Here is a 17859-nt window from a genome sequence, read left to right as displayed (position 1 = left end):
CACCCGCCCCAGATTTAAGCACACAGGAACTACATCAGCATGCTGGCCAGGTGCTGAGGGAGGAACAGTGTGGTACCACTGTCTCTACTGGTGCTGAGATACATCTGGCCTATTCTCCCCCAGGCACAGAACACCCACTGACCTCAAGCCACCAGTGGGAGTTCTGTGCAGGAAGCTGCTGCAGAACCACATGCTACATGTCTCATTTAACACTAGCACTTGTCTAGGTGGACAGCTGACAAGACAACAGAGGCCCCATTACTGCTCACTCCTCATGGCAATTTCTCATCTCCCTCAAATGCTGATGACTCTGCTTTCAGAGCCAAAGGCGGCATGTGCACACATACATGCCCAACATATGACCAGGCCCCTGTTGTCTACTTAGGCCCCTGTTTTTTCCTAGAAAGTGAAGCTTTTAATAAAGTTATGGAAAATTCAGCATGAGCATTTATCCCCCACCTAGCAGCTCCCAGTCACAACAGCTCCATAGGAGACAATGAAAGGAAGGCCTCGTTTTCCACAGGTGTGGTGATCCCTTGCTAACTGCTGGAGTCAGAGAACCTCGATGCAAATTCTACACTAGTGCCAACCTCCAGTTAGCCAGCAAGTCTGTAAGACATGGACTTGCTGGCTAACTGGAGGTTAGCATCAGCCCCCTGCCAATCCCCATGTGGTGAGATACACTCCTCTTGCTCAAGACACAGCACACACAATATCTGTACCATGCTTTCCTTGCTGATTAGAAGGAAGTTTGCTAAGTGGTAGTTGCAGACAGCAGCCTCTAGGGGACATCAAACAGAAGGGGGGCACCAGAGAGAGAGCGCGCGCGCGCATCACTGCAGGTACTTGAATACACAGTCTCTCAGTTCTGCTGGCCTGCCCAGCTTTACAGGATTTATGGTCTCTCACAGTAAGTCTCTCCCTGGTGTCGCCAGGGCAGTAAGGGGAGCTCTTCACAATGCAAGGAGATCCAACAGTGCAGAGACTGGGGAGGCCAGTGGAGCAGCAATTATAGTTCACCCTTGTGAAAGACTCCTGTAGAGCTTAGTCAGGATGAAATCAACAAAGTTCTATAGAAATGTAACAGGGCTCTAGGGAAGTTATCCTTAAAAACCTAAGGAAGTAATAGAGAACAAGACTATCTATCAGCGTTATGAACCTTACATAGAACGCTGCAATATAGAGTTTTCTATACAATTGCTCAAAAAAACCTATAGAAAGGATCTCGCTCTCAAATGCTACAGAATTCTTTTATAAAGAGGCAATTGTGTCAGAGCCTGTTTAACAGAGAACTGCCTCTAGTCACAATGGCAGGGTCACCGCCTGCTTATTCTGAAAATCTTTAGCTTCCACCCAGCTATTGTCCCGTGTTGGATAGAAGGCAACTGGTTTTAAACACCCCATCCAAGAGTAATAATGTAACACTGAACACGAGCTAAAACTGGTGCAAGTCAGTCACATTTGGGCCAGGAGGACATGGGCTAGAGTGTCACTAAGTCAGCCACTTGGACACTGTGCAGAGTAAGGGACAGACCCCACATCATCTCCCTTTGTAAGTGGGAAATGCTTTACTGTCAGGTGGGCTATTAAAAAACCATCACCAAACACACACGCAGCCACATTATCACGAATGACAAGTTGAAGAACAACCAAACAGCCCAGAGGTCATAGGCAACTGGATCTGGCACAGCTCCAAGTACAGTGTGTTGCTGGGATCTGTTTATCTATAGGAACATACTCTGTGCACTTCCTCAGTGACCTGCCAACAGCTGATAGCTCACACCAGCCCATAAACAACTCAATCCAAATACCAGGGCAGTTATTTCTGCTAACTGAGCAGCAGCCAGAGCTGCCTGCCCTGCTGTAACTCTCCATCCCTTGCTATATTCAGCACTGATGCCTTCACATCCCTCACTTCCCCTCCCTTCTGCTTGTTTACTGAGAGGTACTTTTCCAATACCCTTGTGCTACACAAGCCAATCCAGCAGGGGAAGCTATATTTGACTGCTAATGCAATGGGAAGAGACATTTCTGTGCTCTTGTTTCAAGAGAGCAACTGCAAGCAAAGAGTCCCTCTCAACAAGCTGGGAACCTCTCCCAAGGTCAGGTCCAACCCTTGAGAGGTAGAGAAGAGGGGCTGCCTCCCATTAGGGTAGCAATACAGCATGCTGCTTCAACTGTATAGTGATACACAGCACAACAGAAAGTCTAAAAGAGCTAGGGGGCCAGGACATGCTCACAGACATCTCCTTGGACAATCAAGGCTCCACTGCCATTTACTCCCCCCAGCCCAGAGAGAATGACCATTCTTTGTAATAATGCATGTTTACAAGGTCTAAACTCAATCACAGAAATTGCCAGAATCACCGTTACAATCCATAAAAGCCCAACAATTATAATCCAGAGCTGCCTCTCTCAAAAGACCACAGAAAGAGTCATCAGTGTTCCCCTGCCCTAGCAGCTCTCCCTCCACCTTGCAATTTGTAGTGATCAAGTCACTGTCACAAACAAAGGCTCCAAGACAGTGACCAAGCAAACACGGCTCCCTCACTGCACCCAGCCACAGCAGTGCTGGGGTAATACCTCATTCCGGATTTCCTGGCTCAATCCTTCTGCTTGGTCCAGCGGGAACCCAGACACCAGATCTGTGGTCAGGACATGCTGGCTGCACAGCTCATCCACTACATCAGGCACGTAAAAGAAAGGGTGATCCTTCAACAGCTCCCTGGGGACAGCAAGGAAAGGGTTAGGAGATCCCAAGGAGGCAGTCACTTCTGCAGTGTTGCAAATACAAAGTCTCCTTACAAGCAGAGACCAGCTGCCTAGAGGTCACCCAAATGCCCTGCACTGGCACCGCCTGGGGTCCCCAGCTCCAGCAATGTGAGATAGGGAGAGAGGAATCCCTCACATTCAGCAGCAGAAACTACTCCACCTGGTTCAAGCCACTGATGGCTCTGAAGGGAGACTCCATCTAATCCCAGCCAGGACTGTGGTTACTAGAAATGCTCGGAGCTCCCTGGAAATGGGGGACCCACCAAGTTCCCTTTCCTCTGCCTGAGAGAGTTCAGACTGCATGCAGAAGCAAGGCTGGCAGTGAAGGCAGTAAGGGTGACACCTGCTGCCACTGGGGATGGAAGCGTCTTGCTACTAGGAACTTCCCCCGCAACAGGAGAGCACATGTGTAGCACAGCAGGGTGCCTGGAGAGGGCGCCCCCCTGCAGGGGTACCAAGTAGGCACAGGGACTAAAGAGAGCAGGGAATGCAGGGGCAATTTTTGAAAAGAACCAGATGACATTGTCACGAGGGCACAAGCTTTCTAACCTTAGCTACCCCTGCCCCAAGGAGCCCAGACGGCCCCCTTGGCAAGCGCAGCATACATGGCAGAGCCAGCCAGCAGCTATGCCCAGGGACAAAGCAGGGGACCAAGGGGAAGAGGAGCTTGTCTCCCATCTCTCTCCCACATAAAACAGCCAGGCTGCACTCCCAGTGAGTGCACTCCACAGCAGGGCAGGTGGAGACAAGGGAAGCAGAGCTGTGCTCTTAGCATCAATCACCTGAATGGGCTGAGAAGTCTGAAGGGAGGCATTTACAGTGTCAAAGAATACGAGTGCGTTTCTACCACCAGGCCAAGAGTGCCCAGCAGGCAAAAAATCAATTCAGTCCTGCCTCAGCAGCTGGCAGGACCCCTCCCCAGTGGCCAAACAGGCAGTTTCATCAATTGTGCCCTGCATCTGCTCTGCCTTACTCCTGGCTGGACACCACTGGGTGTCCAACCAACAAAACCAGTTCCAAAAGCAGGGAGCTACACTGGGGATGACTGGGAGCATTTTACACACCTGCAGTTTTAAAGAACTACCCTTTCCCCCCCTATGCCCACACATCTCCTGCCCCTGGGGCATGCACACCCAAGAACTTCTGGGAGTCAAGGCCACTGCAGAAGCCCTAGCACCAGGAGTTAAATAACGGGGCCCCTCCTCCCAATATCATGCACCAAGGGGAGAAGCGTCAGAGGGCACCACTGTGAACGCACTTGAATTTCTTAGCACAGGCAGCTTCTCTCTTGTAATCACACTCCATGGCCAATTCTCTGCTCAAAACTTCAATCATGTGCTCATGAAACAGACCTAGAAACAGAATTGCAGAAGGAAGATGATCTTTAGGCAGTATCAGGCATAGGAAATGCTTAGTGGTTCAATAAGGAGCAAGCCACTGGCGGAGAAGAGAACTTGCAAGGCAAACAGCTTGGAGCCAAGGCAACGCAGCCTCCCCAGGTGGCTCACATTTCTGATTCCATGCTTAATCACAGTGACCAAGTTTGGTTCACTCTCATTCCTCAGTCTCTGATCCGAAAAAGCAACTTGTGTTCACCAGGCCAGCGAGGGCTGGGATTGTCCTGGGGGCCACATATGCAGGACCCCATTCCCCAGGTGCCAGATGGGATAATTCCTCTCACTCAGCAGCAACCCTTTCCAATACACTTAGTGGCAGCATGTACAGAATCCCACCCAGCTCTCCAACTACTGCAACAGTGGGGGTGGGGGAAGAAATACATATGCCCTTGTCAGGGATTACACATTTGTATTTCAGGTCAGGGGAAGGGTCTGACCATGGTTGTTTTCTTCCCTGCCATCTTCACCTCCATAGCTGGAGAGAGCGGGGAATGAGTACAGTTGTAGGACACGAAGAAGAGAATGGATTTTGCTGAACACTGGGATTTGTGATGGCAAATAGGCATTAAAGAGACACTCCATAAGCCAATGTCCACGCTGTGCACACACCGGTGCAGGAAGTCACCAGAAGCAAGTTCTCTCAGGCACTGCTCAAGCCAGGCAAGAGTCCCAGTAGGTCCCCTCTGCACAAACAGGCAGAGAAAGGGGTGGCCTTGTACACTCCCTATTGAGCACACATCCCACCCCTGACCCAGACACCCCCGCCCCTCCACGGGACGGTTTCTACATGGGGCTCCCCAGCCAAATAGGTATTTGATTATCGAAGCGTTAATGGCAACACACCCATCAGGCACAGACGCCACACCAGGAAAGCTGGGCAGAGAGAGAGTTCCCTGTGCTTATGCTAGTGAAATGACTCATGCCTGTTGCACATGGGCGTGCAGCGCTCTCTTCTGGAGCGCGCAGCATTTCCACAAGGAGTCCTCCTCCCAGGTGCTGCTGCTGCCTAGTCTAGATCAGCAGTTTCTCTGGAGAATGAAAAATCTGTGTCCAGAGACTATGAGTATCACATGCCATGGCCCACCCAGAAAGAGCTCGATGGAACGTTCTCTTTTACATGATCTGCCTCTTTGGCTAAGGCTCTGATTGTGGGAGCACTAGGTTTCCGAAGGGCTCCACAGGGCCTGTTTTTGGCATAAGGGACCTAGGAAGGTCACCCCCTTAAATGAAGAGTTTGTTCCCACTCACAATCAGTTTAGGATGCTGGAAGAAAGTGACGTAAAGGTCAGCTCAGTCTTTTTTTTGGGGTCACTATCCTAGAGGTCTGCTCAGACCTAGTTTTTAGCCACGCCACGGACTCGACCAGGTTGAGTCGTTTTTCAAACCAACCCAACCCTTCCCCTGTGAATCTGAGTCACTGCCACTGCCTCGTTTGTGAGGTCAGAGCAACAGCAGATGCATGCTCTGCTCCTGACATCCACCGCCTTCTGCTGCTCTGCATTCGCACTGTGACACCTCCCCACAGACAGGAGGAGGAGAGCCAACCCAAGCCCAAACACTCCCGGTTCTTTTCCCACCTGACCCAGACCTTTGTAGTTGGCATTTGTAGTTGGGTCCCACTGAGTTTGGGTCAGGTTGCAGGGCTCTAAACCGTAGGCCTGCATGACTAAGATCTTAGCTGTGCCAACCACAATGAGGAGACATGGGTCTGGAGCAGCCCAAGATCCATTATGTTTATGATGGTGCAGCACTGAACAGGTGGTGGGGAGAGGTGATGCAAAGAGGCCCAGCACAGATGCTGATTGTTAAGGAGGTGGCTATGTAACCAAGGAGAGGTACTAGTAGATGTCTGAACCATCCCTCCTCCTCCCAACCTTGCCTCACAGGACCCTGCAGGATGTTTCTATCCTGGGAGGCTTCAGCCAGCATGCCGGTTACTTTACCTTCTGGGAGAACGTTGCTCATGCTCAGGACGGTCATCAGATTGCTAACATCACTATTGATGCTCTGGGCTACACCAGGATACTGCAGGGGAAGAAGGGCAAGGACATCAGTGAAAACAGACCATTCCAGGGTTAGGGCACCTTTAGGCTACTGCAGGACTCACTACCATAACCAGAATATCACTTACAATAGCCACCAATACCTCCCACCTCAAAAATACACCCAAGCAGAGCTTCCTATAACACCAGAAGAGAGAAGACTCAATGATTAAGAAGTCCACTATGGACCTCACTATGTAAATCTATTACCTGGAAGGTGCTCAGACATATGACGATGGGCAACACACAGAACCAACCCCTTAGAGGGATGTTAGATTCTACCCTAATCTCCCTGCAAGAAAAATGACCGGTTATGATTTTCTGAAGTAGGGATCCCAAGAGAAATAAATGCCCATGAGATACCAGACTCTCACTTCACTATCACTGCTGAGACACAGCAGATTGACTGCGCTGGAGACTGAAGCCCGTTGTTTATCCACAGAACAGAACTGCATGGAGAGCAGCAGGGTAAGCGTAACCTGCCCTGCATGCTGATGTGCTCCAACCCTGAACTGGCAAGAGGTTGGATCAGTTTCCTCACCTGTTCAATACTTCACTTCTCTACACAGGACTGTCAAGAAGGGAGCCAATTCTACACTGTTTTTTGTGATTTGAACACCTGTCAACTGGGAGTTGAACTGACACCATGATGGTAACCTTCCATCACTATTAACTTGGCCTGAATTCAAACAGATGCCCTAGAAATGAAAGGCTCTAGGTCACATCACCAATCCTCTAAACCAGCCAGTATCCACAAAATATCCCCTGCTTACAAAAGGAGCCCACAAACAACCAACTCAGGTGGAGACATAGATCACAGAGGGAAGCATCAAGACTTGCACACATGGCTTAAGATCTGTATCAACAGGACATTTAGCTCATCTAGATCAGTGGTTTTCAAACTTTTTTTCTGGCGACCCAGTTGAAGAAAATTGTTGATGCCCACGACCCAACAGAGCTGGGGATGAGGGGATTGGGGTGTGGGAGGGGCTCAAGGCTGGGGCAGGGGGTTGAGGGCTCTGGCTGGGGGGTGTGGGAGGGGCTAGGGCAGAGGGTTGGGGTGTGGGGGGATGAGGGCTCTGGCTGGGGATGAGGGGTTTGAGGTGTGAGAAGGCTCAGGCAGAGGGCTGGGGTGCAGGGGTGGGGCCGGGAACAAGGTTGCGGTGTGGGAGGGGGTCAGGGCTCTGGGCTGGGGGTGCAGGCTCTGGGGTGGGGCCAGGGATGAGGGGTTTGTGGTACAGGAGGGGGGGCTCAGGGCTGGGGTAGGGGATTGGGGCATAGGCTTACCTCCGGCGATGAGTGGCGCAGCTGGAGTGCAGAGGCAGCTTTCCTGTCTTTCCTGGTGCTGCGCCCAAGGAACCAGCCAGCAGCAGGTCCGGCTCCTAGGCGGAGGCGCCAAAGCGGTTCCACATGGCTCTTGCCCACAGGCACCACCCCCCCCAGCTCCCATGGGCTGGGAACCAGCCAATGGGAGTGCGGAGCCGTGCTCGGGGCAGGGGCAGCACGTGGAGCCCCATGGCCCCCCTGCCTAGGAGCTGGACCTGCTGCTGGCCGCTTCCGGGGCACACCACGGTGTCAAAACAGGTAGGGACTACTAGTTTTTACTGGCCAACCGCCAGGGTCCCTGGGTGCTGAGCAAGGCGACCCAGTGCCTTGCATTCCGCGACCCAGTACTGGGTTGCGACCTGAAGTTTGAAAACCACTGATCTAGATTACAAATGTATGACACTGAAAGCCAGTGCTTCCAACAACAGAATTCGTTTATATTAGAAGCACCAAATCTGTGTTAACATTGAAACTAGTTTGAACACACACACAGTTTGTGTTGCCCCTGTTGACTGTTTTAATTACTGACAGTTTTATTGTGCATAGATAAACAATGTCATGTATTTTTCTGACAGACACTGTTCAAATGCATGAGAGCTGCGACGTGGCTGAGTGCCTGTCATATCAAATCTGACTCACAACCAGGCTGCCACAACAAGTCAAAGATTTTTAAAACAGCCACTGGGCAACTAGTGAGGAGGACTATTTTCACGGGGAAAGTCACCTAAAGGTGAATTCTGATCTATTCTTCAATTGTCCTATATGCTATTAGGAGCATACGAACTATCATTCCAGATCAGACCCATGGTCCACTAATCCAGTATTCTGTCTGACAACAGCCAGAACCACATTCCTCCGAGGAAGGTACAAAAAAACCCACAACAGACGGAAGTGAGCTAGTCTGTCCCTTATGAAGATCTCATCCTAATCCCTAATAGCTAGAGACTGGTTTAAACCCTGAAACCCGTCCTTCCAATGCTCTGTGCTTTACTCCTGGGGGAATTCTGCACCAAAAAATTAAAATTCTGCAAAATTCTGCATATTTTATTAGTCAAAACACCACAACAATCATGCCAGTTTCAATTATTTTGGTAATTTATTTAAACTACAATACAATGGATGGAGAATGGGAGTGGGGAACATTTGAGGAAATCCCCAAACCCCCTTTGTCTAATAGTAATGTAGCTAGTATTGACCCTTTATTTCTAGTTATTAGTCAACAAATATACACAGCCATATGTTCAGTATTACATAAGAGGCAACTGAAGAGCAAATGACGGCTGGGGAATCAAACTCAATTTATATTGGCTACTGACTGTCTTCAGGAAGGTCAACAGTAAACAGCTACCAAACCACATTTTGATAGGAAAAATTTTCAGTCCAAAAATTTAGACCAGTTCTAATCACTAAAGCACCATAAGCATTTATATGGCCACACTGTCATTTACAATAAGGCTCCTTTACACCACTCTGGCAATGTAAAGGAGCCTTAAAACTTTTACACCTGTTTTATGCTCCTGCGGGAATTCACTAAGAATGTTGTTAGTGAATTGTTCCCAATGGGAACCACCAAGCAGGCAGGCTACTACATTATGCTTTGCCTGAGGGGACAGAGTCTCTCCACACCAGGTGCACTACAATAGCAAGACAGAGGGACAGTCTCTCTCATATTCACTCGCTTGCACACCCGCCCAGCACGCTGGTTTACATCTCCGCTGGCTACTTTGGGCTGCCGGGGAGGAGCAAGCGACCGCTCTTGTGGCTTCCCTTTGCCTCCCCTAGGAAGTCATTTTTTCTGTGGGGAAGCAAAGAAATATGTGGACAACATAAATCCTGCACTCGCGCAGTGGCGCAAAAGTGCTTGCACCTAATTAACACAGCCCTGGGCATGCATGTTATTCATACAACACTTCAAACCCCTCTTTCTATAGTAAATGTGATACATCTGTGTAGAGGGGAATGGAGCTGGAGGGGATTTAGGGCCTAAACAGGAGTTCATGGTGCCCATCTTAGAACCAAGAGAAACTGCAAACCCACCTGGATCTTCATGGCAACTTCTTTACCATTCTTCAAGCGTGCCAGGTGAACCTGGCCAATGGAAGCGGCAGCAAAGGGACGCTCTTCAAAGTACTCCAGTTTATCCCTCCAGTTGGGACCAAGGTCGTCGTTCAAAGTTTTCTAGAGAGAGACAGAAAAAAAATCAGGATAAAGGAAAGCTAGGATCTGAGCCGATGGAAACCACCTAGTTCCTCTGAGATGCCTGGCAAGGTCCAGAGAGCCTCAGTCTGAAAGCCCCCATGCTTTCTAGATCATCTTCCCTTTGTAGCCATTGCAAATCTAGCCAGAGATATAACACAGCCTATCCCCAAATAAATTCAGTAAAATTCAAGCTCAAGCCAAACAGGCACAGTCTTGCTCAATCTACAGAGACATGCAATGCAGTAGAGGACCAAGATCTTAAAACAAAAACACACAGCTACAGAAGGAGTTGGTTATCATCAGGGTATCAAGGCCTTTTATCTTCTTGTTTTTCACCATCTTCCAGAAAAAGAGGGGGGAGGGGGAGAAGAGGGCAAGGGGATATTCCTTCTTTATCATCATTATTCATCTTTTCTGCCATGCTGCCAGTCTGAACAAGAGCAACCCAGGCATATGGCAGAAAACCGCTCTAGGGAGGTGCAGGATATAGAATAGTACTTGTAATCTGCTCTTAACAGCATTTTGATAGACTGTCAACCTGTTATTTCACTTTCCACTCCAAACACGTGTGGAAGCTTACTTGGGTCAGAGTCTTATGGGGAACAAACAATTCTCATGGGTTAATCTGCCCCAATCCCCTTTACTGATCTTTATAGTTTAAAACAAAAACAAAACAAAAATCAAGGATGGCAAAAAACTCATGTGCTTCATTTTGACCCTGCTTGAAAGCGGGTGAAATTTCACCGTGAAAAGTTATAAGCTAAAATCTTCATTTTGCCATATTGACCGTCTCAACTTTCAACCACTGACTTTCCATGGGGCTGAGACACCTAAGTGTCTGAGTCACTTTTGAAAATGGGACTTAGGTGCTTTCGGCAATTTCACCCACTCCTGCTTAGGAGAGGCTGGAAAAAGAAGTAAAGAAAAAAAGCATAACAAATGGAAAATGTAATGTACATAAACAGCCCCCGTTATGCCAGCCTAGCTTTGGGGGTGGTGGGTCCCAGCACTAATACAAAGAATACTCAGCACAGTACTGAATTTCCTGTGGATGGGTTTAAGTTACTGGGAAAGAAAAGCTCGCTTAATCAAGTTTTGTAAAACCTTCAGCTCCACTAGCTGCACCCATGTCTTATAAAAGTCAAAATATTTACTGAAAGAGTACTCTAAAAATACCAGCCCCTGCCTTCACCCGGGGCGAGTCACAGGGTGTGTTTATTCATACTCCTACACCCTCTCCCCCTGTTAAGTAGGACAGAATATTCCTCACCATCATTTGCTTTATTGGCATGAAGTCTGCACTCTGACGTACACGCTCAAAAATCTTCTGGAGATGAGGGTTGATGAAGGCGTTATCTGCCAGGAGGAAAGTACAAGCTGGTTAGAAAGAGCAAACTACACTCACAGAAACTCTCACTTATAAACATGCTTCTAATGACTAATGTGCATATGGACCCATTAGGTCTCTGTACCCCAAAGCCCTCTCTTGTCAATTACAACTCTTCAGGTGTACTGCTAGGTACAGAAGCCAAGTCCAAGATTACACTGTCAGCATTATGATTCAAAATTCTTCCCAACGCTGAAAAAAATACCAATACTCCCCCACACAGAGCATTACATTTGGGAAGTTGGGTAACCAGTACAAAAGACACCTGCACAAATCCTGGGGCAAGAGAAGTGGCAGGAGCAAAGGGTGGTTGGGGACAGAAGAGCTGGGGCAACACAGCTTGCATTTTGTCCCCATCCCTCCAGACCAGAACAGAGTGACCCATGACTGTGCTGCAGCACTGGAGAGGGATAGCTCAGTGGTTTGAGCATTGGCCTGCTAAACCCAGGGTTGTGAGTTCAATCCTTGAGGGGTCCATTTAAGGATCTGGGGCAAAAAATCTGTCTGGGGATTGGTCCTGCTTTGAGGAGGGGGTTGGACTAGATAACCTCCTGAGGTCCCTTCCAACCCCCTGATATTCTATGATTCTATGAACATGGCTGCAACAAAGAAACTGATCAGTTCTGTACTTTTCCACACCCCCTCCCCCATCACAGTCACAAACTGAAGCATAAACACTTGTAAGAATAAAATCTCTTGACACACACTATATTCTACTATTGGTTTTCCAATGTTAGTCTGCTTTGTTCACGAAGATGCTGATGAAACATCAGCATGTTCTATGGCAATCCTGCTGCTACAGGAATGCGGGGAGGAATTATTTGTGGTGCTGCACCTCACTAAGAATTGTGGTAGTTAGGGATAAATACAAAACAATGAAATGGCATTTAACACAAAACACACAATGTACTGCACAGGTCTGTCCCCCACATGTCCAAAATTAGCACAGCATTTGTATACTGATACAGTCACTATACCACAATGTGTACAAGCTTAATTCTGGCTGATTGAGACTTCTCTACAGGATTGTGTGATACGAAAGATTAATACCCAGTCACACCCCAAGCACCAAATTTTGGCTGAGAACATGAGATTCCATCTGTCACTTAAGAGTGCACTCTCTTGGGGGAAGAAAGGTACTTCAGAGACAAGACACACACTTTATCAGATGTTGAACCAAATAATCCCTACATCTCCTGAGATGTCCATGCAGTAAGAGAACAGTGGTTCATCATACAACTGACACTGTTCCCAGCAGCTGTATGATGCCTGGAGGGAGCTGGATATGAAACAGGTACTTTTAGTTCATTAGTTTTATAATCATTACTTATGTCCAAAAAATGCAAAGAATTTTGTACATTTATAAATATGTTCTAGTTGAGGATGCTTAATAGCCACTGTCTTGTGGTAGCAGCATGGTGCTATCAGAACCAGCCAACAAAGATGCCAGCTCAGATATGACTGCAGAGCAATACAGTGCCAGCAGTGAAGTCAGCAATACTGCAGGGAAAAGGACCATGTTACAACGTCAACAAATGTGCTGCTGAACAAGGCTAAGTCGCTAAGTGGTGAACTGATGAGATTGTCCAGAAGCTAAACAAGGCAATTGTAAAATCCAGCAATACAGGCTGGAAGACAAATTCACCCCTGGCAGAAGCAGCTGCAATCTCACTGACTTCAATGCATGCACTTGTGGTGAATGTGGTCCCAAGGTGCTCATTAACACATGTGCACACGCACCCCAATCTAACAGTTCCTGCTAACTCAGCCAACTTCTAAAACCAGGGCCAGGAGATTTAAACAAGTGTGGTATACCAAGACACACCAAATGCAAGTTATTCTCCTGGGGATACCCAATGCTTTCCTGGAAAAACAAACAAACCAAGGGAAAAAGGCAGAGTAGCCCATACATGTGACCTTGCCAGACCACAAAGTGGCAGGAATTGCACTAGCTCTGATGTCTCAGCAGCCAACCCCAGAATCAGATCCATCACAGGATGGTGGCACCTCCATTTTGCTACCACTGTCAGCAACAAAGTTACTGCAGCCCTATCTTCCCCCAGAATAACAATATAGCAACCACTCCATACAAGAGGTGAGGGGGAGAAAACCTACCATTAAAATGCCTGAAGGTCTATAAATATTAGAAAGACAAGGTGGATGAGGTAATATCTTTTATTGGACCAGCTTCTGTCGGTGAGACAAGCTTTTGAGCTCTCCTGCAACAGATATGGCTACAACTACACTGCCTACAAGTATTAAAGACAATAATTAAGTCAACTAGTAAATGTTTTACTCTCATATTAGAAGGCAGGAAAGAGAAAGAAAATCCAGAGTGCTTCTGCTCCTCAGATCCAGAAGTCAGCACCTGTCCTCCCTTGTCCCCATGATTTCAGAGTGGACACAGACCAATGACTAAGCACTTGACCATTGCAACTCATTCTAACATACAAAGTATTTTAAGCGTATCCCCTCCGGCAAGTAATCTGGCTTCAGGACTATGCACTGAATCAAGGCTCACTCAACTCTGGACATTTGGATCACTGGCTACACAAGGTGAAGGGCTGAAGAGTTCTCCCTGAAAAATGCACTAGAGCAGAGGTTGAGGAGGAAGATACCATTCCTTACTCCAGTTCCATCCCGGCACCTCTCCACACATCTGGCTTTGTTGGGCAACAGAGCACAGAAGCAAGGTAGTGTGTTTCCTGAGGGTGAGGCAACTGAAAACAGATGGCAGCCTGTAAAACTGAATCAACTGCTGCAGATAAGAGCTCAGAATGAGCCACTCTATAAAAATAGATTCTGTTTAGCACCACTTGTCTCCCCTGTCAGCCTGTGCTCTCTTCAGAGGCCCTTTAAAATCTCCCCAGGCCTTTCTGGAAGGTAAAGGTCAGGCAAAGGAAAAGCCCAGGAGGAACCGCCACCTCTCAGCTGGCTTTGTTAGCAATGTCTTCGCCCTTTTGTTTGTTTTTTAAAAGCCCAACTGAGAAGGAACCTGTAGAGAGACAAGGTAAGTGAGATAATAGCTTTTATTGGACCAACTTCTGTTGGTAAGAGACAAGCTTTTGAGCTACACAGAGCTCCTCTTCAGGCCACCACCTGAAAGATGCAAGGACACTGCAGCACAGGGCTCCCTTCTCTGACTGCAGGTAGCCTTGTTCCCCAGAACCTTCCCCAAGCCATCACCCTTTCTGTTCAAATCTCTCCTAACACTAATTCTTTCACAAGCAAGTCAGCTATTTAATACAAACACAACATGTAATTCAGCACTCTGGAATTGCCCATGACCTCACTGAGTAACCACATCATCTTTTTGTTGTTTTGGCTCTATAGATTGGGAGCTCTTTGGGGAAGTGACCTTGGTCTTGCTATATTACTAGTCATGCAAAGTATCTAGCTCGCTCTTGGGAACCAAATTTGCAAGTCAACATCTGCAAAGTTCAAGCTGCAGCATAAAACTGACCAGCCGAGTGGCTCCATATTAGGAGCAATCAGTATCTCTCCAGTTTATTCAGTCAAAAGGACATCCTGAATTTTGTTTCCAGCTGATTTTAACTGATTCATTTCAGTTAACTCAGAGCCTTTCCCCTTGGGGAAAAAGATTCTAGAGGTTTAAACTGAATCATCTGTTTCATTTTTTCTGAGCTTTGTTTTGTCACTACTGAGAATTAACATACAGGCACCACTCATTCAGCTTCAGGCGTTGCCTTTACAGCATAGAGGGAGTAAATACCAGTTAAAATACCTTTAAAAGGAACATTATTACTGATATTTTTAAAACTGATATTAAGATAGCAAGCTAAGCATTTTAGGCACTGCTGTCAATTTAAACCAAAGCTGCTACAACTGTGGATCTGTCCAAATAAAACATCAAGTGACAGAACTGTCCGATTCCCTAGGAAAGCTCTTCCAATGTTTAATTACCTGCACTTAAAATGTAGACCTTATTGCTAGTTTGAATTCGTCTACCTTTAACCTCCAGCCACAGATGTCATTATGCCTTTGTCTGCAAAATTAAAGAACCCACTACTATCAATTCTTCTCCCCAAGTACAGCCCTCAGAGGTGATCTGAGCACAGTCTACAATCTAAACTGACTGGTAAACAGAAAATGAAAGATTCTATTGTCCCACCAATCCAGTTCCCACTTTTCCACATTTTAACCCTAAGGAAACAGTTCTTCTAGCTGAGAACAACCAACAAGACAACCCCTTTGCTTGTCAGTACTGCTCTGAGACAGATTTTGAACAGAATATGTTCCGAGAAACTGATCTCATGGTGAAAGCTTCTGTGGCTTCATTACCAATCCAGTCAGCCAGAACTACAACTACAAAGGCAGCTTCAATATAGCAGATGTACATGTGAATATGCAGGAAGATACAGAGCAAAATAAAGGGTTTGGAGGAGGGCATCAGGCATTTGGTACATGGAGAGAAGTTAAATGAGGTCACACACACCCACCCCTGCAGCAAAACGAAGACCGTTTCCCAGACACAGCATTAGCCAGGTGGTGGAACATTCACTTTTCAATCACTCTTGCCAAGATGGGAATTCAGATTTCCCTGCTACACCCAACTACGTTTGGGGTTACCATCGGTAGCAGTCTCTCGCCACCAGGAGAGTTCACAGGCCAGTGAACCATGTGAACAAGCCAGGGAGAACTACACACACCATCACTGCACTAGATAGCACAATCTGTACCTTTTCACAGTGCAAGAGTTTGGAGGCGTACTTTAAAGGCTTGTGTTGATTGCAGGACTCTGCTCTCACCTGCCTTCTCCGTCTGGCTGGGAGGTTTACTTGTTCAATTTGACCAAACTCAGTCTTTAACACTTGTGTTAAGTTTCAGGATTTGATTTTTGCTTTCACTCAATCTCATGGTATAGGGCCATCTTATTTCAGGCCAATTGCAGAAGGGCTAACTAGGCTTCAGGTATACTGGAGTCTGGCAGTCTATATGGGTCTCAATTCACGTGTACAGTATAAACATTGTGGGAGGAGAATGGATGTGTGTACAGAGAAGGGTCCGACACCCACATTCCCTGCCATTTCAGGAAACCACAGGGAACTGAACTAATCAGTCAATTGTGCAATTTTGTAATCTTCATTCTCCTATGAGGAAACTGCTCAGTTAACCTGTCACCATTCACTGGAAGCCATTTGACTGACTGAGGACCGTTTGCTGTGCTGCTGGCTTGTTAATCGATCTTGATGTCCAGTGTCTCTTATTAGCAATGACTTCACATCCTTCCTGCCCTCTGTGTACAGTAAAGTGGATTGCTCCAGGTGAGTGTCACTAAATAAAAGCTGAGAAGCACCAGAGACCCATTACTTACCTTGAATGCTCAACATCTGTCCTAGCTTCAGTGCAGCTCCCCGCACTTTGCACAGAGTTCTCACAATTCTTTCTGCATTGGCCTCCGACAGAAAGGGGCTGGAATCCATAACTGCTTTATTTCCTGAGGACGGGAAGAGAGATTAAAATGCTTTATGGATCCCAGTGTGATGGACTTTGCCAACAGTGACCTCACCCCATCCTCACATGACCTCACATCATCCTATTTTACCCTACACCCCCTTCTCTCAAGAAATCAACATACCTATTTATCTGCCATCCAGCATAAGGCCATTCCCAGAACACCATAGAGAGGCAGCTTTGAGGCACGTGTGACAGACAGGGTCCAGACACCCCAAGGGGAGAACAGGGGGTCTGAACCCCCAAAAGTAAGCAATTGTATCAACTGGTTGTATACAATGGTATTGTATATAAAAATATGTCAAGTACAGTCTTTTATGAAAGCCTGTAATGCTTTGAGCTTGCTGGTCATTATGAGATTATACAGTTATGGTTATGAATGTATGCATGTAAATATATAAAGGAAACTGTAACTAACTGTGGTGCAACTATCTCACAACAAGGTGGTGAAGGAATCAGGCAGGGAGGGGTAACCTAAGCCCAGCCAGTTGTTTACACGAAACCAACTTCAAGTACCCCTCCATTGTCCAGCCCAGAAAAAGATAATGGTTAACCGTTAATGTTAATGGAAAGACAAAGACAAACTGGAATTCCCCTCACTCTGAATAACCAGGAGTCACCATGCCAAGACAAAAAAAATATTTTAAAAGATCAGGCTTGTGAGATTTTGTATCCAGAAACCGAGGAGCAGCTTCTAAGCAGAGAACTGTTCCTGAATCCCTCTATAACAAAGTATCAGGGGGTAGCCGTGTTAGTCTGTATCTACAAGAACAACAAGGAGTCTGGAGTCATCTGTTAGTCTTTAAGGTGCCACCAAACTCCTTGTTGTTTCTATAACGAAGGGCATGCAGGGAAACTGTTCAAAGACAATAGGTAATTTATATTAGAAAAGAGAATGTTTAATTTGAAAGTATAAAGCCTGAGGTTGCATCTTTAGGTTTCTTTTCTGTGTAACTTGCATATGCTCTCCCTTATTTAATCTTCAAACCTGTGATTTTTCTATTAAATAAAACTTTGTTTTTACCCCCAGCTGGTCTCCAGCGTGCAAACTGCATGGAGTGTGCACGGCAAAGTGAACTGATAACCAGGAGCTGTTTTCACACCTTCAGGGGTGACAAACCAGAGGGGGGAAAGTCCAAGTGTCTGGTAGTTAAGAACTTGGGGTAAGTGGATTTGGGGAGACTTGGGACTGGAAGGAGTGTTGGGGGCAGCCTGCAAGGAGTAACTGAGCTGGCGGAAGCCAGGGTGAGACCTTGTACTT

General features: G+C 47.0%; 1 protein-coding gene across 2 annotated transcripts in view; it reads right to left on the bottom strand.

Moving 5' to 3' along the window:
- Positions 1-17859, bottom strand: part of COQ8A (coenzyme Q8A) — a 74371-nt gene that overhangs the window by 5089 nt on the left and 51423 nt on the right. For both annotated transcript variants that reach the window (XM_065400684.1, XM_065400685.1), the window contains exons 6-11: positions 16459-16581; positions 11007-11092; positions 9575-9715; positions 6113-6194; positions 4031-4124; positions 2584-2725 (exon numbers count right to left, since the gene is read on the bottom strand). In XM_065400684.1, coding sequence (XP_065256756.1) covers positions 2584-2725; positions 4031-4124; positions 6113-6194; positions 9575-9715; positions 11007-11092; positions 16459-16581 — 668 coding nt within the window. The remainder of the gene's footprint in view (positions 1-2583; positions 2726-4030; positions 4125-6112; positions 6195-9574; positions 9716-11006; positions 11093-16458; positions 16582-17859) is intronic.

This window comes from Emys orbicularis, chromosome 3 (assembly GCF_028017835.1).
Source record: "Emys orbicularis isolate rEmyOrb1 chromosome 3, rEmyOrb1.hap1, whole genome shotgun sequence".
NCBI lineage: Eukaryota > Metazoa > Chordata > Testudines > Emydidae > Emys > Emys orbicularis.
This window is presented reverse-complemented; position numbering and strand designations above follow the sequence as displayed.